At 41.3% G+C, this 25,570-nt stretch overlaps 1 protein-coding gene across 1 annotated transcript in view; it reads right to left on the bottom strand.

Annotated features, from left to right (window-relative positions):
* Positions 1 to 13,453: 13,453 nt before the first annotated feature.
* LOC132889163 (cytochrome c oxidase assembly protein COX20, mitochondrial) overlaps positions 13,454 to 25,570 on the bottom strand; it is a 16,609-nt gene continuing 4,492 nt past the window's right edge. Inside the window, exons 3-4 of the mRNA XM_060925400.1 lie at positions 22,633 to 22,696; positions 13,454 to 13,743 (exon numbers count right to left, since the gene is read on the bottom strand). Of these exons, the coding sequence (XP_060781383.1) occupies positions 13,617 to 13,743; positions 22,633 to 22,696 (191 nt within the window). The 3' untranslated portion in view covers positions 13,454 to 13,616. The remainder of the gene's footprint in view (positions 13,744 to 22,632; positions 22,697 to 25,570) is intronic.

The raw sequence follows: 25,570 nt of genomic DNA, 5'->3' as shown, positions 1-25,570 counted from the left end.
AAGAGAGGATGGAGGAGGCTCAAGAGAGGAAGAGTGCAAGATACCAGGAGCTGGTGGAGGATTGTCGGAGGAACGGGTGGCAGGCAAGCTGTATGCCAGTGGAGGTGGGCTGTAGGGGATTTGCTGGTCACTACCTGCACAGGGCTTATGGAACCCTGGGCATAACTGGTGCCAGCAGAAGAAGAGCCATTGATAACAACATGGAGGTGGTAGAGAGAGCATCCAGATGGCTCTGGTTGAAGAGGGAGGAGCAGTGGGGGCAGAAGAATGCCACTAGGACACAGGCCAAGGTCTGATCAGTCTTGGTTGGATCGCCTGGAAGAGGGTGTCTGTTGCAAGACCCGAACCACTCAATGACTCCAGAAAACAATACTGATGATGTGTCCTCATGTGCGCATCAGGGGATGCCATGGAGAACATATCCAGTGAATGTGGATAGAATTAAATAAATATAAATATTTATAGTGGATAAATTTAATGCTGAAGGTTAACAGTGCTATATTTGGATTTACTTCTAGAGCTTTTGCATTCAAGTATGTGATGAGCAATAGGACTGTTTATCTCAAACATTTTTATTTGAAACAGAGCTAGAGGTCTCCTCAGTGGAAGACATGACGGTGGGATTGAGGAGATCCTCAAAGTATTCCTTCCACCGCCCGACAATGTCCCCAGTCAAGGTCAACAGCTCCCCACCCGCACTGTAAACAGTGTTGGCAGAGTACTGCTTCCCCCTCCTGAGGCGCCGGACGGTTTGCCAGAATTTCTTCGAGGCCGACCGATAGTCCTTCTCCATGGCCTCCCCGAACTCCTCCCAGTTCCGAGTTTTTGCCTCCGCAACTGCCCGAGCTGCAGCACGCCTGGCCTGCCGATACCCGTCGGCTGCCTCAGGAGTCCCGGAGGTCAACATGGCCCGATAGGACTCCTTCTTCAGCTTGACGGCATCCCTTACTTCCAGTGTCCACCACCGGGTTCGGGGATTGCCACCACGACAGGCACCGGAGACCTTGTGGCCACAGCTCCGAACAGCTGCATCCACAATGGAGGTAGAGAACATGGTCCACTCAGACTCAATGTCCCCCGCCTCCCTCGGAAGCTGGGAAAAGCTCTCCCGGAGGTGGGAGTTAAAGCTCTCCCGGAGGTGGGAGTTAAAGACCTCCCCAACCGAGTGCTTGGCCAGACGTTCCCAGCAGACCCTCACCATACGTTTGGGCCTGCCAGGTCTGTCCAGCTTCCTCCTCCGCCAGCGAATCCAACTCACCACCAGGTGGTGATCAGTTGACAGCTCAGCCCCTCTCTTCACCCGAGTGTCCAAGACATAGGGCCGGAAATCAGATGAAACGACTACAAAGTCGATCATCGACCTCCGACCTAAGGTGTCCTGGTGCCACGTGCACTTATGGACACCCCTATGCTCGAACATGGTGTTCGTTATGGACAAACCGTGACTAGCACAGAAGTCCAATAACAAAACACCACTCGGGTTCAGATCGGGGAGGCCGTTCCTCCCAACCACGCCCCTCCAGGTGTCACTGTCGTTGCCCACGTGAGCATTGAAGTCCCCCAGTAGCACAATGGAGTCCCCAGTCTGAGCACCCCTCAGTACCTCTCCCAGGGACTCCAAGAAGGCCGGATACTCTATACTGCTATTTGGCCCGTAGGCACAAACAACATCAAGAGCCCTCTCCCCAATCCGAAGGCGCAGAGAGGTGACCCTCTCATTCACTGGGGTAAACTCCAACACAGGGCGGCTGAGCTGGGGAGCTATAAGCAAGCCCACACCAGCCCGCCGCCACTCACCACGGGCGACTCCAGAGAAGTGGAAAGTCCAGCCCCTCTCGAGGAGCTGGGTTCCAGAGCCCAAGCTGTGCGTGGAGGTGAGCCCGACTATCTCTAGCCGGTACCTCTCAACCTCCCGCACAAGCTCAGGCTCTTTCCCCCCCAGCGAAGTGACATTCCATGTCCCAACAGCCAGCCGCTGTGTCCGGGGATCAGGTCGTCGAGGCCCCTGCCTTCGACTGCCACCCGATCCACACTGCACCAAACCCCTACTGCTACCTCTGTGGGTGTTGTGGGGCTGTCTTGGTTGACACGCCTCTGCAACATCGCGTGGTGGTCGGGGACAGTGCCTCTGGAGTGGCAGACTGGGGTGGTGGTCCCTCTTTTTAAGAAAGGGGACCGGAGAGTGTGCTCCAATTATAGGGGAATCACACTTCTCAGCCTCCCAGGGAAAGTTTACTCCAGGGTACTGGAGAGGAGAATTCAACCAATAGTCGAACCTCGGATCCAGGAGGAACAATGCGGTTTTCGTCCTGGTCGTGGAACACTGGACCAGCTCTATACCCTTCATAGGGTGCTCGAGGGTTCATGGGAGTTTGCCCAACCAGTCCACATGTGCTTTGTGGATCTGGATAAGGCATTCGACCGTGTCCCCCGTGGTATTCTGTGGGGGGTGCTTCGGGAGTATGGGGTTCGGGGCTCTTTGCTAAGGGCTGTCCGGTCCCTGTACGAACGGAGCAGGAGTCTGGTTCGCATTGCCGGCAGTAAGTCAGACCTGTTCCCAGTGCATGTTGGACTCCGGCAGGGCTGCCCTTTGTCACCGGTTCTGTTCATAATTTTTATTGACAGAATTTCCAGGCGCAGCCAGGGGCCGGAAGGAATCCTGTTTGGGAACCACAGGATTTCATCTCTGCTTTTTGCGGATGATGTTGTCCTGTTGGCTTCTTCAAACGGGGACCTTCAGCATGCACTGGGGCGGTTTGCAGTCGAGTGTGAAGCGGCTGGGATGAGAATCAGCACCTCCAAGTCCGAGGCCATGGTTCTCGACCGGAAAAGGGTGGCTTGCCCTCTCCAGGTTGGTGGAGAAGTCCTGCCTCAAGTGGAGGAGTTTAAGTATCTCGGGATCTTGTTCACGAGTGAGGGAAGGATGGAGCGTGAGATCGACAGACGGATCAGTGCAGCCTCCGCAGTGATGCGGTCGCTTTACCGGTCCGTCGTGGTGAAGAAGGAGCTGAGCCAAAAGGCGAAGCTCTCAATTTACCGATCGATCTACGTTCCGACTCTCACCTATGGTCATGAGCTTTGGGTAATGACAGAAAGAACAAGATCGCGGATACAAGCGGCTGAAATGAGTTTCCTTCACAGGGTGGCTGGGCGCTCCCTTAGAGATAGGGTGAGAAGCACAGTCACTCGGGAGGAGCTCGGAGTAGAGCCGCTGCTCCTCCACATCGAGAGGAACCAGCTGAGGTGGCTCGGGCATCTTTTTCGGATGCCTCCTGGACGCCTCCCTGGGGAGGTGTTCCAGGCATGTCCCCCTGGGAGGAGGCCCCGGAGAAGACCCAGGACACGCTGGAGGGACTATGTCTCTCGGCTGGCCTGGGAAAGCCTCGGTGTTCTTCCTGAGGAGCTGGCCGAGGTGACTGGGGAAAGGGAAGTTTGGGCTTCCATGCTTAGACTGCTGCCTCCGCGACCCGGTCCCGGATAAGCGGAAGAAGACGAGACGAGACGAGCTAGAGGTCATACTTGTTTCACATTAGTGTGTTCTTTCATAGAACTGGTGGTTAGCCATTAATGATGCTGTTCAGAAACTTTTTCATAATTTTGTGTATACAACCCCTGGCAAAAAGTATGGAATCACCAGTCTTGAATGAGCACTCATTCACACGGTTTATTCTGTAGAACAAACTCAGATCACAAACATGATACAATAATAAAGTCATTCCAAAGTGCACCTTCTTGGCCTTCAGAAACACTAAAAGAAATGAAGAAAAAGCATTGTGGAAGTCAGTAAATGTTACTTTTATAGACCAAGCACAGGGAAAAAAATATGGAATCACTCAATTCTGAGGAAAAAAATATGGAATCATGAAAAACAGACAAACAAAAGAACATTCAAAACATCACTAGTACTTAGTTGCACCACCTCTGGCTTTTATAACGGCTTGCAGTCTCTTAGGCATGGACTTGATGAGTGACAAACAGTATTTTTCATCAATCTGGTGCCAACTCTCTTTGATTGCAGTTGCCAGATCAGCTTTGCAGGCCGGAGCCTTGTTGTGGACCATTTTTGTCAATTTCCACCACAAGTTTTCTATTGGGTCGAGATCTGGACTATTTGCAGGCCATGACATTGACTGGATGTGTCTTTCACCAAGGAATGCTTTCACAGTTTTTGCTCTATGGCACGATGCATTGTCATCTTGGAAAATTATTTCATCATCCCCAAACATCTTTTCAATTGAAGGGATAAAACTGTCCAAAATGTCTATGTAAACCTGTGCATTTATTGAAGTAACCACAGCCATCTCCCCAGTGCCTTTGCCTGACATGCAGCCCCATATCATCAAGGATTGTGGAAATTTGGATGTTTTCTTCAGGCAGTCCTCTTCATAAATCTCACTGGAATGGCACCAAACAAAAGTTCCAGCATCATCACCTTGTCCAATGCAGATTCGTGATTCATCACTGAAGATAACTTTCATCCAGTCATCCACAGTCCATGATTGCTTCTCCTTAGCCCATTGTAGTCTTGTTCTTTTCTGTTTAGGTGTCAATGATGGTTTTCTTTTAGCTTTCCTATATGAAAATCCCATTTCCTTAAGGCGATTTCTCACGGTTCAGTCACATACTTGTACATTGACTCCAGCTTCCTCCCATTTATGCTTCATGTGTTTTGTTGTACTTTTTCGGTTTTCAAGACATATGGCCTTAAGTTTTTTTGTCTTGACGCTTTGATGTCTTCCTTGGTCTACCAGTACGCTTGGCTTTAAAAACCTTCCCATGCTGTTTGTACTTGGTCCATATCTTAGATACAGCTGACTGTGAACAGCCCACATCTTTGGCAACCATGCGTGAAGAGTTACCTTCTTTAAGAAGTTTGACAAGCCCCTCTTTTGTTTCAAGAGACATCTCTCTTGTTGGAGCCATGATTCTTGCCAATCCACTTGGTCCAGCAGCCCTCCAAGGTGTGATAACTGCACTGTTTCTAACTGCAGACTAACGAGCAGATCTAATCTGAGGCAGGTGTCAATTTAAGGAAAGGAAATTGACTGGGTGAGTCCTTATTTTCTACCTGAAAATTGAGTGATTCCATATTTTTTTTCCTCAGAACTGAGTGATTCCATATTTTTTTTCCCTGTGCTTGGTCTATAAAAGTAACATTTGCTGACTATCACAATGTATTTTCCTTGTTTATTTTAGTGTTTCTGAAGGCCAAGAAGTTGCACTTTGGAATGACTTTATTATTGTATCATGTTTGTGATCTCAGTTTGTTCTACAGAATAAAACGTCTGAATGAGTGCTCATCCAAGACTGGTGATTCCATACTTTTTACCAGGGGTTGTATTAAAAATTTTAGAAAATGAATACTAAACGTTTGAAACAATTTAATTTTTAATTAATGTCATCAAAACACAATACAGACCCTTTACTGTGACATTCAAAATTGAGCTAATTTTCCATCGATTCTACAGGTTGATCAAAATTCAGTTGCTCGGACACGATTTGGAAAGACAGACCTGTGTGTATATAAAGCTCCACAGCTAAGTGATACAGGATTGTCTTGCAGCACAGATCAGGTAAAAAGGCACTGAAGTCCAGAAGAACACTGTAGTTGCCATCATTCAGACATGGAGGTTTGAAGTTCAGCAGAAGCTACCTTTAAAAAAAAAAAAAAAACCTCTTCAGCCATGAGAAACAAGAAATCAACACAAGGAAACCAGGCATGGCTCAATACCTGACCAATTCTATTTCTACAGTGAAACATGGTGGTGGGTGCATTGAGCTCTTGGATTTTTTATTTATTTACGTAGCATGGGCCAGGAGTCTTGTCAGAATATGATCACTTACAATCATTCAGGATCTCAGATTGGAGCGAAGTCTTATGTTCCAACATGAAAATAACTTGAACCTAATGAACTTGGCTCAGCCAGAGCCAAGACTTCAACCTCATTGAAAGCCTTGGAAAGGACCTATAAATGACAGCACAGTGACGCTTCACATCCAACCTGCCAGTCTTTTTTTTTCCTCTCCCTTGAACACACTGTAAAAATAATGTACGTTCTACATTTTCTTTATCATACTGTTGACGAACTTGTCTGTGATGCCCATACCATGCAGTTTTTATTTACATTTAGAGCATTTAGCTGATGCCCTTATCAAGAGCAACTTGTATACAAGTGTTTTCTGGTCTCCATCAAAAACATACCATTGAACCAAGACCCTCTTTAGAAGGAACACACTGTTAAAAAAATGTTATCTAGGTGCATTTTTGTTAGAAATAAGCTTTTATTTTCCTCTTTATAAAATGTACTACGTTTTAGGGTCATATTAACTGTGGTGGATAATATAATGAAGTGGGGTCTGTGACACATAGCCAGGGGGTCCATAGAAATGTCAACTCCCCACCAGCAAGGCTGTTATATTTATTAGCCTGTTTGACTGGAATTGAATGGGTTTAATTAAAACAATTCAATGACTGAAAAGCCTATAAACTTGGACCTAATGCATTCTGTTAATGGGAAAGTGAATTACTCAAATAAATAGCCAGAATGTTGTAAAAGCTAATTTTGTGCATGCTTCTCAGTGCATCAGTGTACTCCAAGGTTGATCAGAGGTCACTTTGTACATTGTCATGGTACCAAAACACGTTGAAGAGCCAAGGAGAAGTGGACCAAAATAGTCATACCGGATTCTGAGAGTAGCAACATATCCGCTCTCAATGCAATCTTCAAAATAAATAAATATATAAATTACCTGGAAACAGTGCAAATGTCATGCTGTCACCTTCACACAAGGGTCAAAGTCAGAACAAATCTAATAGCACAACATTAGAGTTCCTACAGGAGGGCAAAGACTGCCTTCAAGTCAAATTTAGTGACAACCAACACGGACATGACGCAGCATCCCATTGGTCTCGCACCAACCAATCATAATTACCCATGTCGTCACACTTGGTGTGTGGATGTGTTTCTGATTACAATCTCGTTTTAGAGAAACAGCAGTTTTTTTTTTCAAACTTATTTTCTTCTTCTTCACTTGCTTGAAAGGAGAAAGCTATAGATGATAAAGGCCCTGAAGAAACACCATAGAGGTGTTTCCTAATGACCATGAGACCAAACATTTTGCAGTCAAACAGGTCAATAACCATAAAAACTGAACAATGAATATACAGTTGTGTTCAAAATAATAGCAGTGTGTTTAAAAACGTGAGTAAAGCTCAAAATCCTTATAATAGTTTTTATTTCCATGCATTGGGAACACTGCACATTATATTCTACATCAAAACATGAAGAAAAATGTATGAATATTTTAATTACAGAAAATGAAGAAAAATGAACATTGGGCTGTTCAAAAAAATAGCAGTGTCTGCATTTTTCATTACAAACTCCAAATATTTACTGTATAAACTGAAAAAATCTTAAGGATTTAGTATTCCTGTGAATCACTAAACTAATATTTAGTTGTATAACCACGGTTTCTGAGAACTTCTGGCACCTGTGAACAGGTATTCCAGCCCAGGATGATTTGACAACATTCCACAATTCCTCTGCATTTCTTGGTTTTGCCTCAGAAACAGCATTTTTGATGTCACCCCACAAGTTTTCTATCGGATTAAGGTCCGGGGATTGGGCTGGCCACTCCATAACTTTCATTTTGTTGGTCTTGAACCCTGATGCTGCTCGCTTACTGGTGTGTTTGGGGTCGTTGTCTTGTTGAAACACCCATTTCAAGGGCATTTCCTCTTCAGCATAAGGCAACATGACCTCTTCAAGTATTTTGATATATGCAAACTGATCCATGATCCCTGGTATGCGATAAATGGGCCCAACACCACAGTAAGAGAAGCATCCCCATATCATGATGCTTGCACCACCATGCTTCACTGTCTTCAGAGTGTCTGCGGCCCTTGGACCCAAAAAGAACAATTTTACTTTCATCAGTCCACAAAATGTTTTTCCATTTCTCTTTAGGCCAGTCAATGTCTTCTTTGGCAAATTGTATCCTCTTCAGCACGTCTTTTTTTTAACAGTGGAACTTTGCGGGAGCTTCTTGCCGATAGATTAGCTTCACACAGGCATCTTCTAATTGTCACAGTACTCACAGGTAACTTCAGACCGTCTTTGATCACCCTGGAGCTGATCATTGGCTGAGTCTTTGCCATTCTGGCTGTTCTTCGATCCATTCGAATGGTAGTCTTCTGTTTTCTTCCACGTCTCTCTGGCTTTGCTGTCCATTTTAAAGCACTGGAGATCATTTTAGCTGAGCAGCCCATCATTTTCTGCACTTCTTTACAGTATACGTTTTACCTCTCCAATCAACGTTTTAATCAAAGCACGCTGTTCTTCTGAACAATGTCTGGAACGACCCATGTTTCTCATGTTTTCAGAGAGAAATGGATGTACAACATGTGCTGGCTTCATCCTTAAATTAGGGCCACCTGACTGACATCTGTTTTTTCACAGAATGAATGATCTCACTAATTGAACTCCACACTGCTATTATTTTGAACACGTCCCTTTCACTTAATTATTCGATTACACAGACAGGAGCATGCATATCATGAATGTTGGGTCTGTTGGTTTTCTATGACTCTACTACACCTACTGGTAAATTATTTGCCATGTAGTAATATAATTTCCACCAAAAACAGTGATTGATCTGGTTAGTTGTGTTGGACTGCTATTATTTTGAACACAAGTGTAAATACCTTTGATCACAGCAAGTTGCAATTTTCATACTCGTTTTCAGGAGTGTTTCAGAAGCTGCTGATTTCCTGGGTTTCCCTTGCAGAACAGTCTGTAGAGTTTACACAGAATGGTACAAAAGACTAAAAACATCCAGTGAACAGCAGTTCTACAGGCAGAAATGCTTTGTTGATGAGAGAGGTCAGAGGTGAATGGCCAGACTGGGTCAAGTTGAAACAAGGTGTTAACTCAAATAATATGCTAACTCAAATAAGCACTCTTTATAACCATGGTTGAGCAGAAAAGCATTTCAGACCCCTTGCGCATGACGTCACCCATCACGTGATAATTTCACCTGGGCACCATCTTTCGTGTAAGCAAGGCTTAATCTGTCTTCAATATGGTTCATTTTTGCGGTTTTTGGTTGTTCAAACAGAGAAATGGATAAAAGGTATTACCATCTTCCCATTATTAAGAAAAACGTTAACAAAGAGAAGCAAATACTTCAAGAACAACGAAGAAATAACTGGTTAAAGAGAATATGACGAGAGGAGCTAAGCCTGAAAACTCCAGAGAAATTCGCGATTGTATTTCAAAAAAAATAATAATAATAGAAAGTCGGAAGTGAGTATGGAAGAGTTTGCTTAAGAATCTCGTTTTAGTTTTTCTGCTCGCATTCGAGTTAGTTTCTTCATGAAAAAGTGTCCAAACAAAATCAAATGATTTTCTTACAGATAAACCAGCTTCCTTATTCGACACGGAAAACCCAGATTGGACACCAAACAAACAACTTGGACACAACGCAGTAAAAAATCCAACAAGGAGAGGCATGCACTATATATCTTGAAAGAACAGAAAAGAGGGTGCTGAAACTTTGCTTCTGTTATCAGAAGAACCCAGTCCTGTGCAAAATGTCACCATGGAGTCAGAGTGTAGTAACAAACCCACAGTTTGAGAGAGTTCTACACAAATAGACTGAACTTTACAACAACTGCATACATGTGAAATGGAAATAAATCGACTATGGCAGGAAAAATTATTTTGCATGAAATTGTTATTGTCCATTACAAATGTTATCAACCTGTGTGACTCAGTTGTGCCTTTTGAATAGAGAATAAATGAAGATGGAACTGAACATTAACCGTTTATTGAAATTACTATTACAAGGGTGATTATAGTTACTATATGACGATAGCTACAACTGGAATGTGCCGATTCTGTTAGCGTTTGTAATTACTGTACCATCCGCTATGAGATAAAATTAAAATAAAATCTTATAACATTGAAAGTCTAGAGCAAGATATTTTGTTATTTTACAAATAACACTTCAGATATTGTCTTAACAATAATAAATATCAATGTATAAATTAGAGTGTGTAAACAGCTATGATGTCCATGGGGTTGCTGAGACATGGAGGGTTGGGAATACCATCTAGCCCACAGTTCAAGTAGGAGTCCTTTGAGAGTAAATGCTTTGGCTTTCTCAAAAGCTGATGTCGGGAAAACCTTCTTTGTGTAAAGAATTTTTCTTTTAAACTCTTCTTCCATGTTGGGACTCTTCAGGAAAAAGAAGGTATATTCCAACATGCAGCTAACGCTAGGCCACAAATCTGCACCGTCACTCCAGTCATTTTGAGGAATTTTGTACGGATCATAACCGCTGATAAACTCTTAATTTCTGCGTATATATATCCTTTGCTTCTTTCTGACTAAGATTATCCAAGTAATCCGGTAGTAGAGCTTCTTTTTTAGGTGTAGTTTTCTTCAGACAATAGCAACAGATGCCAGACATCTTCGTTTGGCTTTAGTATGTGAACAGTATGTAAACAAAGTTCGCTTGTGCCCCAGGTCTAGGGTAGCGACAGTTGCTAACCTAAACGTGAGATCAGTGCAAGGGGTCTATACATCAAAGCTTGAGGTGGATGGACTTTAACAGCAGGAGATCACACTGGGTTCCACTCTTGTCAGTCAAGAACAGAAATCTGAGGCTACAATGAAAATGGGCTCCTTGCAGCTAGAAGTCATGTGCTTGGATACCACATAGCAACGTCATACTGGAGAGCAAGCTTTCATGTAAACAAACCCCTCAACAAGGTCAGGAACAAAAGTTTTAGCAGTTTATAGCAATGTTGTAGTCGAGTCACTAAACCTTGAGTCCGAGTCCAGTCACAAGTCCCCAGTGTTCAAGTCCAAGTCATTAAAAAAAAACTGAGTCCACTACTGATCTGAATCGAGTCCGAGAACAAGACTCCAACCGCACCATTTGACGGTGGTTGTTTTAGTGCCATTAACATTACAAACAATAGTTTGTTCCTGAACATGACGTATGAACAGGTGAATGTGCTTCTCTTTGTCAAGGAGTGTGAAGTATTCTGTCAGAGATGGTTGGGAGATGGCTTCTGGTAAGTGCAGAAGGTGTGTTTATTAATACAAGTGAAGATGGAAAACAATCCAGAACGGCAGGCAAAATCTTAAAACAGTGAAACAAGCAATAGGTCAAGCGAGGCACAAACAGGCTATCATAGACTCGGCAGAATCAAAGACGAGAAACAGAAAATCAGGGATCAGGAAACCAAACAAGGAAATAAGGCTCGATAATGTGTCAGCAACGCAACTCAATACTTCGCAAAGCAAGTGTGTTTTCAGTTTTTATATCGGCGCACTGATTGCGCCTTAATCCTGTGCAGGTGCGAGTCATTTACGGTGCATGCGCGAGAGTCCGCTTGGCGCGCGCGCTGTCTGGAGCGCGCCCGAGAGTCTATCTGATGCATGCGACAAGGCGCACAAGTGTAACACTTGCACAAAATTAGTACAAAAATTAATGTGGATATAAATATGCCAAATTATTATGGCAAATTACAAAAAATAAAGAAAAGAAATCCGAGTCTTCGTCTATAATTTACAAGTCCGAATGCAGTTAATGCATGAGTCCGAGTTATCAGGGCTCAAGTCCAAGTTGAGTCACAAGTCCTTAAAATTAGGGCATGAGTCGGACTCAAGTACTATAAGCCTGGTTTATAGCGTTTAATCTCTTTCCTTTTCCAGAAGAATTGTCAGAGTAGTTTTCCAAGTTTAGTTTCAGCTTGATTTTACAGGAAAAAAATTATTTTATCATGAAGGCATTGACTTTTAACAGATGGTGTTTGGATCTTCGCAGCCAAACAACATGCCGACTTTGCAAGTACACCAAAAAAACCTTGTAAAAGCATTTATTTTAATTCTAACAGCTCAAGGCAACTCCATAATAAAAGTTTTCAAGGTATATAGTTGTTTTTGTAAGGTTTGGCTCCATCTTGAAGATATACACTACCATTCAAAAGTTTGGGGTCACTTTGAAATGTCCTTATTTTTGAAAGAAAAGCACTGTTCTTTTCAATGAAGATCACTTTAAACTAATCAGAAATCCACTCTATACATTGCTAATGCGGTAAATGACTATTCTAGCTGCAAATGTCTGGTTTTTGGTGCAATATCTCCATAGCTGTATAGAGGCCCATTTCCAGCAACTCTCACTCCAGTGTTCTAATGGTACAATGTGTTTGCTCATTGCCTCAGAAGGCTAATGGATGATTAGAAAATCCTTGTACAATCATGTTAGCACAGCTGAAAACAGTTTAGCTCTTTAGAGAAACTATAAAACTGACCTTCCTTTGAGCAGATGGAGTTTCTGGAGCATCACATTTGTGGGGTCGATTAAATGCTCAAAATGGCCAGAAAAATGTCTTGACTATATTTTCTATTCATTTTGCAACGTATGGTGGTAAATAAAAGTGTGACTTTTCATGGAAAACACAAAATTGTCTGGGTGACCCCAAACTTTTGAACGGTAGTGTAAACGACCACGATGACAACACAAAGCTTGGCTTCCCTCCTCCTCTCAGCTCTTTCCCCCTTACCAGCTGTGCATATGTGAGACAAATAAAAACTTCTAATTGTAAAAATCTAAGCAGAAATTTTCTATAACAATGTAATTTTTAGTGGCAACAAAATCCACGAAATCAACACACTTCACTTTTATGAAGTTTAAATCTCACGCGGCGAGATAACGCATACGCAGTACTGACACAGTAAACAATCCCATTGCTATAGCAACATGATTCTTGCCGTCAAAAAAGATCGCTTTTCTCAGTGAATAAAAACCAACAAAAGCGTGTCACATAAAATGATCACCGAGCCACTGATGCGCTGTAATAAGTATGTGTTATCATCGCGGAAAACTGTTCATTTATATCTTCAAGATGGAGCCAAACTTTACAAAAACAACTATATACCTTGGAAACTTTTATTATGGAGCTACTTTGAGCTGTTAGAATTAAAATAAGTGCTTTTACAAGGTTTTTTTGGTGTACATAACTTGCAAAGTCACCATGTTGTTTGGCTGTGAAGATCCAAACGCTGTCTGTTAAAAGTCAATGAGTTCGTGATAAAATCATTTTTTTCCTGTAAAAATGAGCTTCAGGTTAACGGGAAATTACTTTGACAATTCTTCTGGAAAGGGAAAGAGATTGAATGCTATAAACTGCTGAAACTTTTGTTCCTGACCTTGTCGAGGGTTTTGTTTACCTGAAAGCTTGCTCTCCAGTATGGCGTTGCTATGTGGTATCCAAGCACGTGACCTCTAGCTGCAAAGAGCCTATTGGGAAAACATCACCTGAGCTTTTCCCAACCAGTCATCAACTGTCCAGTACTGTACACATACTGTGTGTGTGTGTGTGTGTGTGTGTGTATATATATAATTAAAACATATACAGAATAATTCACAGAGCCATTCGTTGTGTTCCTATTATTATATTTTTCCCATTAGTCAAATATTGACTTCATCGTATAAACAGATTTTTAATGCAACAGCTTCGTCAAAGCTTCAGCATTACACTGAACAAACCGCTGTTTAGCTGATAAATCAATGTAAAGGTCACAGGAGTAAATACTGTGACTTCACCGATCTCCTGCTTTTCGTGTAGGATCATGACTCGTCCCCTCATAAATAACTTTATTCTTAATTCCCTCCTGAATCATCTTCTGCTGCATCCGCAGTCTTGCATTGTTATACCGACACGAGAACCTAAAACAAATAAGACAAGAAATACAAAATCACTGCAGTCATTTAGTATTTAAAAAAAAAAAAAAAAAGGTGAAAATTTGCTTTACTCAAGGATGACTTGGAATCTTTTGAAAAAGTTTCAATTTGTTTAGATTAGCTGCTGTTTAGGCGATTGAAGCTTAATTATTACTTTAAAAAATATCCAGAATTTAATCGTCATGATTTTCAATTTAAACACAAATAGAAAATTATCAATAGTTAACCGAAAAAGATTAAACAAATTATGATATAAAACATTTTTCTAATGCATTTGTAATCTACAGAGCCCCGAAAGGGACGTGTTAAACAAGAGTGCTCCAAGACCACAATATCCCCCGCTGACAACTATATCTATGCTATAAGTCCTTAAAACACCCTCATGAAATTTTCGAAATACAAGTTTGGTAATCAAGGGCCATAACTTTGGTGAAATGTGACCGAATTGAACGAAAATGTAATATGCACATTACCGACATATAGCAAGGCCTTCTGCAAAGTTTTGGAAAATTCCTGCAAAAATTGTGAGAGGAGTTAATTTCAGAAGATGAGCACACTTTCATGAAACTGTCAAAGTACAACCCCGATTCCAAAAAAGTTGAGACAAAGTACAAATTGTAAATAAAAACGGAATGCAATAATTTACAAATCTCAAAAACTGATATTGTATTCACAATAGAACATAGACAACATATCAAATGTCGAAAGTGAGACATTTTGAAATTTCATGCCAAATAATGGCTCATTTGAAATTTCATGACAGCAGCACATCTCAAAAAAGTTGGGACAGGGGCAATAAGAGGCTGGAAAAGTTAAAGGGACAAAAAAGGAACAGCTGGAGGACCAAATTGCAACTCATTAGGTCAATTGGCAATAGGTCATTAACATGACTGGGTATAAAAAGAGCATCTTGGAGTGGCAGCGGCTCTCAGAAGTAAAGATGGGAAGAGGATCACCAATCCCCCTAATTCTGCGCCGACAAATAGTGGAGCAATATCAGAAAGGAGTTCGACAGTGTAAAATTGCAAAGAGTTTGAACATATCATCATCTACAGTGCATAATATCATCAAAAGATTCAGAGAATCTGGAAGAATCTCTGTGCGTAAGGGTCAAGGCCGGAAAACCATACTGGGTGCCCGTGATCTTCGGGCCCTTAGACGGCACTGCATCACATACAGGCATGCTTCTGTATTGGAAATCACAAAATGGGCTCAGGAATATTTCCAGAGAACATTATCTGTGAACACAATTCACCGTGCCATCCGCCGTTGCCAGCTAAAACTCTATAGTTCAAAGAAGAAGCCGTATCTAAACATGATCCAGAAGCGCAGACGTCTTCTCTGGGCCAAGGCTCATTTAAAATGGATTGTGGCAAAGTGGAAAACTGTTCTGTGGTCAGACGAATCAAAATTTGAAGCTCTTTATGGAAATCAGGGACGCCATGTCATTCGGACTAAAGAGGAGAAGGACGACCCAAGTTGTTATCAGCGCTCAGTTCAGAAGCCTGCATCTCTGATGGTATGGGGTTGCATTAGTGCGTGTGGCATGGGCAACTTACACATCTGGAAAGACCCCATCAATGCTGAAAGGTATATCCAGGTTCTAGAACAACATATGCTCCCATCCAGACGACGTCTCTTTCAGGGAAGACCTTGCATTTTCCAACATGACAATGCCAAACCACATACTGCATCAATTACAGCATCATGGCTGCGTAGAAGAAGGGTCCGGGTACTGAACTGGCCAGCCTGCAGTCCAGATCTTTCATCCATAGAAAACATTTGGCGCATCATAAAACGGAAGATACGGCAAAAAAGACCCAAGACAGTTGAGCAACTAGAATCCTACATTAGACAAGAATGGGTTAACATTCCTATCCCTAAACTTGAGCAACTTGTCTCCTCAGTCCCCAGACGTTTACAGACTGTTGTAAAGAGAAAAGGGGATGTCTCACAGTGGTAAACATGGCCTTGTCCCAACTTTGAGATGTGTTGTTGTCATGAAATTTAAAAATCACCTAATTTTTCTCTTTAAAATGATACATTTTCTCAGTTTAAACATTTGATATGTCATCTATGTTCTATTCTGAATAAAATATGGAATTTTGAAACTTCCACATCATTGCATTCCATTTTTATTTACAATTTTGTACTTTGTCCCAACTTTTTTGGAATCGGGGTTGTACAAGTTTGGTAATCAAAGGGCCTAACTCTGAAAAAATTTGACCGAATTGAACTAAATTGCAATATGCATATTAACAACATAAAACACAAAGCCTTTGCTAAGTTTTGTGAAATTCCGCCAAGAATTGTGAGAGTTGTTCATTTCAGAAGACAAGCACGCCCTCATGAAATTGTCAAAAAGTACAAGTTTGGTAATCAAGGGCTGCAACTGTGGTAAAATGCAACTGAATTGAACAAAATTGCAATATGCGTATTACCGACATATAACAAAGAATCCTGTCAAGTTTTGTGAAATTCCTCCAAAAATTGTGAGGGGAGTTGATTTCAGAAGGTGAGCACCCTTCCCGGGACGGACGGACAGACATCGTCACGACATAATACCCCTTCGGGCCTTCTGGGCAGAGGGGGATAAAAAAAAAAAAATTAATTATCGAAAGTATCCGGTGCACACATCGTCTGTTATGATATCTTCTGGTACATTTTGCGTTCTTGAATATATCCCCATGTACGGCCATTCTCCATCATATTTATGGAGTTCACTGAGCTTTTCACAGGGAACCCCTTTTTGACCAACAAAGAACGGGTTCTTGAACTGGTTCCATTCAGGATTCTTTGAACCTTGGTGCCAGCTAGTGAACTAGCCCAAGTTTCCACCAGTTTCGAGCGGAACCGTTGTAATAAAGGATGCGTCATGAACAGGGGGGCGTTGTACAATGGGTGTTGCAAACAGTCAGAGCAAGATGGCGGCTCGCGCTGATTACCTGCAAGCTTTTGTTCTGTTATTGCAGATATTTGTTTTCAGTCCATGTTTTTCTGAAGATGTATCCTTTTTCATTGCGTTCTCAATTGCTGCACTCTGCTTCCTCTCCAGACTACTAACACACCCCCTGATGTCATGGTTCGTGCTGGAAAAAACAGCGATATTTTGGTTCCAGCTGGGAAACAACTTTTCAGGTTCCGAACCAATTTATTTTTGGTCGAAGTGCTCTGCGCCGAGTTTCCCAAAAGCACCGCAGCACAAAGATCGTTAAATGGTAGAGTGAGCAGCACAATGAACGACTCTCTCCTAGTTAAGACGCTCTTAGCACTGAGACTTTTGAGAAACTCGACACTGAAGGGTTCAAAATTTGGTGCTCGAACAAGAACGGAACCTGTTGGTAGAAAAGGGTTATAGTTGTATGTACAAGAAACTCATTTTCCTTATTTATACAAAAGTATTCCTTTAGGGGCTCTGTAGTAACCAGATTATTGTCTGTACAAAAACAAAACCACATGTAAACTACAGTTTGGAAGACTGCAAAATAAACCTTTGTCATGCCTTTTTAAGGCATAACATGATTCCACAAATGCCTGGTGAGTATGTACCTTGTCCCTTATCTGCCCACAATACGTGGCTGGGCACAATAAAGCCGCACCGCCATTTTGTTTTAAATTAGTGTTACGATAGCGACAGCAGGACCTGCAAACCATGTATATGAAGACAGTGCTGTGAGCCCAAACTGTGCTCTCAGAGCCAATCCTTACTTAATAACTCAGGTTCTGAAAAGGATAACTGCTAGCAAAACAAGCAAGAAGGCTCGATAACAATAACAATAATAATAATAATAATAATAATAATAATTAAAAATTGTTTTGGCATGATTTCAACAAGAACAAATTTTTGGCATTCTATTCAGAAATAGTCCTGCGTGTTGTGGAAAATTACTTGATTCTATGCTACTAGTCAAACATCTGGGAACACTAAACAGTTCAAAATCTAGTCAAAAAATTTGTCATGTACAGTGGCAAGTAAATGAACCCTTCAGAATTACCTGCATTTATGTATAACTTCATCTTAAAATATGGTCTGATCCTCATCTAAAGTTACAACTACTGTAGAAAGGCACCTGGTAGAGTTCATACCTCTACCAAGCCACATATGATCCACATCAAAATCCTCTGAACCTAGGATAATACTAAAAATGTACACCAAATTTCATCCAAATCCGTTCACTACCTTTTGAGTTATGTTGGGAAGAGAAAAAAACAATCCTGGATCCACACACAGTACATATCTGGATTTGCGTCAAACTCTTGATCCTTGCGTCAAACTATTGATCCTTGGCCCATGGCCCAACTTTCCTCCAAATTTCATCAAAATCCGTTTGCTACTTTTTAAGTTATGTTGGGAACAGACAAACAAAAGCGAAAGCATAACCTCCTCCTACACAGTTGGTGGATAATGAGATGAGATGAGACAATCTGTTTTAATTAATAACACACAAATTGTTGTTTTGGAATATGTTCAAAGGTACGGTATCTTTTGTGCAACACACTCAAAAAGATGTTGGGACAGAGACATTATTACCATTGTGTTACATCACCTTTTCTTTAATAACACTTTTTAATTGCACAGGAGCTGAGAATACTAATTGTTGCAGTTATGCAATTGGAATTTTTGTCCATTCTTGCTTGATACAAGACTTCACCTGCTTAACAGTCCGTGGTCACCGTTGTCTGATTCTCCGCTTCATGATGCCGCATACGTTCTCAATAGGAGACAGATCTGGACTGGCAGCAGGCCAGTCAAGCACACACACACTGTCTATGAAGCCATTCTGTTGTAGCCCATGCAGAATGAGGCCTAGCATTGTCCTGCTGAAATAAGCATGGGCTTCCTGGGAAGAGACATTGCCTTGATGAATGTCTCTCTAAAATCCCAATATGTGCCCCAATATATTAATGGTACCTTCACACACGTGAAGAAAACAAGCTGAAAGGTGGCCTCATCTGACCACAGCACACGTTTCCACTGTCTTTCGGTCCATCTGAGATGAGTTCAGGCCCAGAGAAAATCGGTGTTGTTTCTACATAGAATTGATGAATGGCTTCCTCTTTGTGTAATACGGTACAGTCTCATGTTGCATTTCTGGATGCGGTGACGGACTGTGTTAAGTGACAACAGTTTTCCGAAGTACTCCCGAGCCCACATGGCTATAATTGTCACGTTAGCATGACGGTTTCTCAGGCAGTGCCGCCTGAGGGCTCAAAGGTCACGCACATTCAGCAGTGGTTTCCAACCTCGCCCTTTACGCACTGAGATGTCTCAGAATTCCCTGAATCCTTTTACAATATTCGGTGCTGTAGATTTTGAAAGACCTAAATTCTCTGCACTCTTGCATTGAGAAAAGTTCTTTTTAAATTGAATGACAATTGTTTCTCAAAGTTTGGCCCAAAGGAGTGAGCCACGACCCATCCTTGCTTGCAAAGATTGAGCCTTTGGTGCACGCTCCTTTTATACCCAATCATGATACCATCTAACCTGCTTATTGTGGAATCTTCCAAAATGGTGTTACTTGAATATCCTATAAACTTTTCGGTCTTATTTTGCCTCTGTCCCAACTTTTTTTTGAGTATGCTGCAGGCATCAAATTCTAACTTTGTTTATATTTACAAAATACAATTAAGTTGGTCAGTAAAACTACTGAAAATTTTTTCTTTGTACTTTCGTCAGTTAAATGAAGGTTCACGTGAATTAATAAAATCACAGATTTTTGTTTTGCTTGCATTTTGGAAAATAGCCCAACTTTTCTGGAAATGGGGTTTGTACGTAAAAGCAGGTAATTCCAAATGGTTCACTTACTTTTCTTGCCGCTGTATGTTATGTATGTATGTGCAACTGATTTTGCACACTGAGATATCTGAAAGCAGTATATAGGAAGTACAGAGCATTTCAGATTCAGCCCCAGTTACACAGCTACTGCTGTGAAAAATGTAAAACCAAAAGGGCTTCATTGATCTTCACAAAGCTGTAAAAGCTCACGGAAGCTGGATTTGCCATTATGGGTCAATCCATGTGAAATCACCAGAGTCCTCGCCACTGACCATCTCAGATTTGCTTCATACTTTCTGGAAATATTGTCAGTGTGCCCAATAAATAGTGTACAAAATTTTAGGCTTGTACCTTCATTAGTTTCTGAGATATAGGGGCTTTAAAAAAGGGGTGTGGCCCCAATTTCACTGTTAAAACGCGTGCTACAGAAAACGGACCTAACTTCCATAAGTCATTACTTTTAAACTATTCATGCAAGATACATGAAATTTTCAAGGATTGTTCTTCAATGCCAGACGCCTTTAAATACTATAATAGAAAGTTCACAGTTCAATATTTGGCAAGTTATGGCTTGCTGAAAATCATAAGAAAATGTCTTCTATCGTGCTTTGGAGCAACTTTGACCCCCCATATCTCCACATTAAAGCACACCAGATCTTTCAAATTTTCTTATTTATTACTCATGTTATAGTACTCTTTAGGCAACTAGGTACGTGTTCAAAAGAAATCAAAAACTTTCTGATTTATTAGGCTTTTTAAAAAAAAAACATTTTGCACCTATAATTCAAATGCATAATGCAAATGTATGACAAGGTCTACCATAAAAACAATTACACCACTGGAAAGAGATTGTTCTGATTAGCAAATGCACAAAATATGAAGTTGGTACCCTAAACCAAACTATAAATATTAAGGTATCAAGTACGGCATGTTTTACGATAGACGGAAATGCTTTTTTAAGGTAGTATATTACAATACAATTACAAACCTACAGTGTAGGAAAAATAACAACCTTAAAAATACTTTATTTGAAGAGCTTAAACAGTGTATTGATTTGCTTTTCCACATCAGATGGAAGTTTATACTGCCTGCCAGTTGATGCAAGTGGGGCATCAATGATTTTCATGACATGAACCAGAGGGACCCAACAGTTATCCTCTCTCCTGGGCCAGCTGTAAGTCTGAGAGGGACCATGAGGATGCATAAATGTTACTTGTACATCTTGTTCCTCCTCTGATAATGCACGAATGTTGCCTATCCACCACTGTCTGTCATACAAACATACAACATATTTACCAGGAATTGTATCTGCCAGAGAGACTGCTGATTTAACAGGGGTTTTATGCATTACTTGTGGCCGATTCCCACTCATATCCACAATGAAGCTAGGACCACCTGAAACCCTGCTGACCTGCAGCTGGTTGGACATGACTGGAACGAATGAGTGGTTGTCTCTTGTTCCAGGAATAGTAACGACCTTGAAAATCTGGTCTCCAATGTTTTTTCCACTCTCCATAACTTCCCCTGTACCAACCCAGATGAAATGGATGTTCTTGATGTTTTTCTGCCCACAAAAACAGATCAGATGGGGTTAGTATGTGATCACTCGTAACTGCCTGTAAGCTAGCTCGAGCTTCTGACTGCTTTACAGTGCCTCCAATACCATCGCAGGGTGATTTACCATGAAGAGTTGCAAAGAAATGCCATTCTGCCAACAGTCCAAAATCGTCTGGATGCTTTATTAGATTTGTGAAATTTTTATAGTTTTTGTATTGGGCTGCTGATCCACCACTGACATAAATGACCTTTTTCAACTGGGGATGTATCTGGCTGGCAAATGGAAGCTCAAATATGTGCTTCTAAGGGATAGTGATAAAAATCCTCATGAATTTTGTGGTTTTTCAGTTTTTATGCATCTCTGGATGCATCCAAGTAGATTATATGCGTCAAAACAGCATTTCCGTCTATCGTAAAACATGCCGTACTTGATACCTTAATATTTATAGTTTGGTTTAGGGTACCAACTTCATATTTTGTGCATTTGCTAATCAGAACAAGCTCTTTCCAGTGGTATAATTGTTTTTATGGTAGACCTTGTCATACATTTGTAATATGCATTTGAATTATAGGCGCAAAATGTTTTTTTTTTAAGCCTAATAAATCAGAAAGTCTGATTTCTTTTGAACACATACCTAGTTGCCTAAAGAGTACTATAACATGAGTAATAAATAAGAAAATTTGAAAGATCTGATGTGCTTTAATGTGGAGATATGGGACATCAAATTTGCTCCAAAGCACGATAGAAGACATTTTCTTATGATTTTAAGCAAGCCATAACTTGCCAAATATTGAACTGTGAACTTTTCTATTTTAGTATTTAAAGGCGTCTGGCATTGAAGAACAATCCCTGAAAATTTCATTTAGCTTGCACGAATAGTTTAAAAGTAATGACTTATGGAACTTAGGTCCGTTTTCCATAGCATGCGTTTCAACAGTGAAATTGGGGCCACGCCCCTTTTTTAAAGCCCCTATATCTCAGAAACTAATGAAGATACAAGCCTAAAATTTTGTACACTATTTATTGGGCACACTGACAATATTTCCAGAAAGTATGAAGCAAAACTGAGATGGTCAGTGGCGAACGTTTTTCTAAATCTGGTGATTTGGGGAGGAATTACCCTTATGTGTCCATTATGTGACATCTTCAGCTTTAACAAGTGTCTATTTAGTACAAAAACGTTACGCAAGTTGAGCATTCTGTTATCTGCGAACATCATAAACGGAAACTTAAAATAAAATGTATCTTTTAGGGTTATCTGAAACCACTTTAAGGATTCTCTCGTCATTCCCTTTCCAACCTGGAGATCAGAGAAGATAAATAAAAACTTTGTTCTGTAGTAGCTATTGTCCTAAATGAAATCATAACTGTAGTGATTATAGTTACTCACTTAAATGGAAGACAATAATCATGTACCGTGAAGATTATTTCACCAAAACCATTTTCTTTGATGTACAGTACTGAGTTCAGTAGCTGTAGTTATATTAACACAAGAACAGCACGATACATATTGCTGCTCTTTAAATGTGGGCTTACGCACCATGAAGCCAGTGTTGTGAGCATGAATCCAGCCATGCCAACATGGAATGAGCGCTTCACTCTGCCTGATGGAGAGAGGAAACAAACCATCAAAAAACACAGCAATCTGTGAAAGCAGATCAGTCTGAAACAAAATGGGAAGTCTGAAGCTTTTTTAAGATCACGATGAACATCGATGCAGGAAAGCCCTCAGCTCCATCTCTATCTGTTTGTTTGGTCTAGATGTGTTTTCTTTTGCTGTACTGCTACTTGTTGAGCTGATTCATGTCACTCTCTTATTGAAGGTATTTTATGAGCCGATATCCTAGTAGTAGAGTAGCCAATCTATCCACATTCACTGGATATGAGCAATCGCGCACTCTGATTGGCTACTCTGCTACTAAGCTATCAGCTCATATACCATGAGTAGAGAAAAACAAAATGGCAGAGTGTTACTGAAACAACTGATGATGAAATAAAAACTCTACTCAAAAACAAAACCCTAAAAAATACAAGAAAAGCAACAAAATATGGAATGAAAGTATTTGATGGTAAGAACTTCTCTTTTTTTATTTTTCAAGAATTATTATTATAGCGTTTTTCACACATTGCTACTGTCATTTCACTGGTTTGTTTAAATTCTAAGCGGAAATGACTTTGTTGGACGTTTTGTATAAAGATTTTACTTATCGAATTTGGAAAAAATAAAAATGCTCCTTTCTCAAAATCCAGTGAATGTGTATATAATAAAACAGTTATTCTACTCAATCTCATCATACATGGCATTATACTCGGCACTATGCGCCTCGTCGGCTATCAGCTCATGGACGACTCGTTTTTGTGGAATAACTGCGTGTACAGTGTGTGTGTATACACACATACACACAACCATGCAAAAGTCTTAGGCACATGTACAGAAATGCTATCGACCAAAAAAGGCTGAAAAATAATGAAATTAAATGTTTCAACATTAAAAAAAAATACTATAAACAGCAGTAAACCATAATAAATGAAACAAACTCAATATTTGGCGTGAGACAACCCTTTACTTAAAAAAAAAATAATAGCAGTGTCAGGTACATTTAGTGCAGCTTTATAAGGAAATGAGCTGTAGGTTTTACTGAGCATCTTGCAGAACCAGCCACAGTTCTTCTGGACACTTTGACTGTCACACTCGCTTCTTAACTTTGCAGCAAAACCCAGTAGCCTTCATTATGTTTTCTTTTTTAATCTGAAAAGTGCTCTCTTATGTAATAATAAAAAAAAAATCATGTCAGCGCCGCAGACGGCAGCCTTGGCACTGCGCTCTCTAGCATTTTGTTTATTCTCTGCACGTCCGGTAATTCGAACCCAATCACTTACAGCAGAGAAGAACTGCTTATCACTCCCAATAAATTTTCACCCAACTTCACGAACACAGGAAGTTTTCTTAAGGAAATTTTAGTTGGAGGAGTGGTGCTCTATGGGACATGGAGGGGAGACAGAAGGGGTAAGTGGGCCGGTGCGCTCGTGGGACTCCATATGCGGGGTTTTAGAACTCCGCTTCCATCAATCCACCTGGCGAATCTTTGCTCTCTGCCCAACAAAATGGATGAGCTGTTTCTTCTCAATGGAATGAACAAGGACTTGGCATGTTCTGCTGCCCTCTGTTTCACTTGCCCCTTTTCAACCAAAGCAGTTCCAGGGCTGGTTCGGGGCCAGTGCTTAGTTTGGAACCGGGTTTTCTGTTTCCACTGACAAAGAACTGGCTCTGGGGCCAGAAAAAACGGTTCCAGGCTAGCACCAACTCTTTGCTGGGCCAGAGGAAAGAACCACTTACGTCAGCTGGGGGGTGGAGTTGTTAAGACCAACAACAATAGCAAGATCGCAAAAGGTCGCCATTTTTAAGCGGCGAGAAGCAGCAGCTGTACAAATGCGAAGTCATCCATTATTATTGTTGTTGTTGTTGCTGCTGCTGCTCCTTCTCCGTGTTGTTGTTGCTACGATGTTCGCGCCAAGGTTTATATAAACGCAGCGACATAACTGACGTATACTGTGGGTGGTAAATGAGAGCAACTGGACTTGCTTGAAGATTCTTGAAGATGTTTCACCTCTCATCCGAAAGGCTTCTTCAGTTCTCCTTTCGGATGAGAGGTGAAACGTCTTCAAGAATCTTCAAGCAAGTCCAGTTGCTCTCTTTTACCACCCACAGTTTACTATGACCTGGATGACTGAGAATCTTCACAGACAAACTGACGTATACAGCGACGTAATGACATGGCTCCGCTTAGCACCCGGAGCTATGGAAAAGCAAACTGGTTCTCAGCTGGCTCGCAAGTTGAACGAGTTGTGAACCAGCACTGGCCCCGAAAGAGCCCTGGAACTGATTTGGTGGAAAAGGAGTAAGTGAGACCTGGCTTAATGATTCAATCCCCAACAGTGGTCTACTGGTCCCAGGCTTTCACTTATACCGAGCAGATCGCATAGTGGAACTATTGGGGGAAAAAGAGAGGCAGTAGAATTTGCTTCTACAGAAATGAAGGTTGGTGTACAGATGTCTCAGTGCTTAGTAAATACCGCAGGCTGAATTTGGAGTTACTGTTCCTAAATTGCAAGCCATTTCATTCACCACAGGAGTTTTCCTCCTTCATCCTGGTTAGTGTTTACATCCCACCTCAGGCTAGCGTGGATGATGCTCTGTAAACCCTGGTTGATCAGCTAGCCAGCAGGGAACAAAAACACACAGATGCACTTTTCATAATTCTTGGGGACTTTAACAGGGCAAAATCAAACCTGGAACTACCAAAACATATCCAGCATTATTAACTGTCCCACCAGAGATAATAATAACATCCTGGATCACTTCTAGACAGGGGAAGATACGACAAAAAAGACCTAAGACAGTTGAGCAACTAGAATCCTACATTAGACAAGAATGGGTTAACATTCCTATCCCTAAACTTGAGCAACTTGTCTCCTCA

The sequence above is a fragment of the Neoarius graeffei genome, chromosome 7 (assembly GCF_027579695.1).
Source record: "Neoarius graeffei isolate fNeoGra1 chromosome 7, fNeoGra1.pri, whole genome shotgun sequence".
Taxonomy (NCBI): Eukaryota; Metazoa; Chordata; class Actinopteri; order Siluriformes; family Ariidae; genus Neoarius; species Neoarius graeffei.
This window is presented reverse-complemented; position numbering and strand designations above follow the sequence as displayed.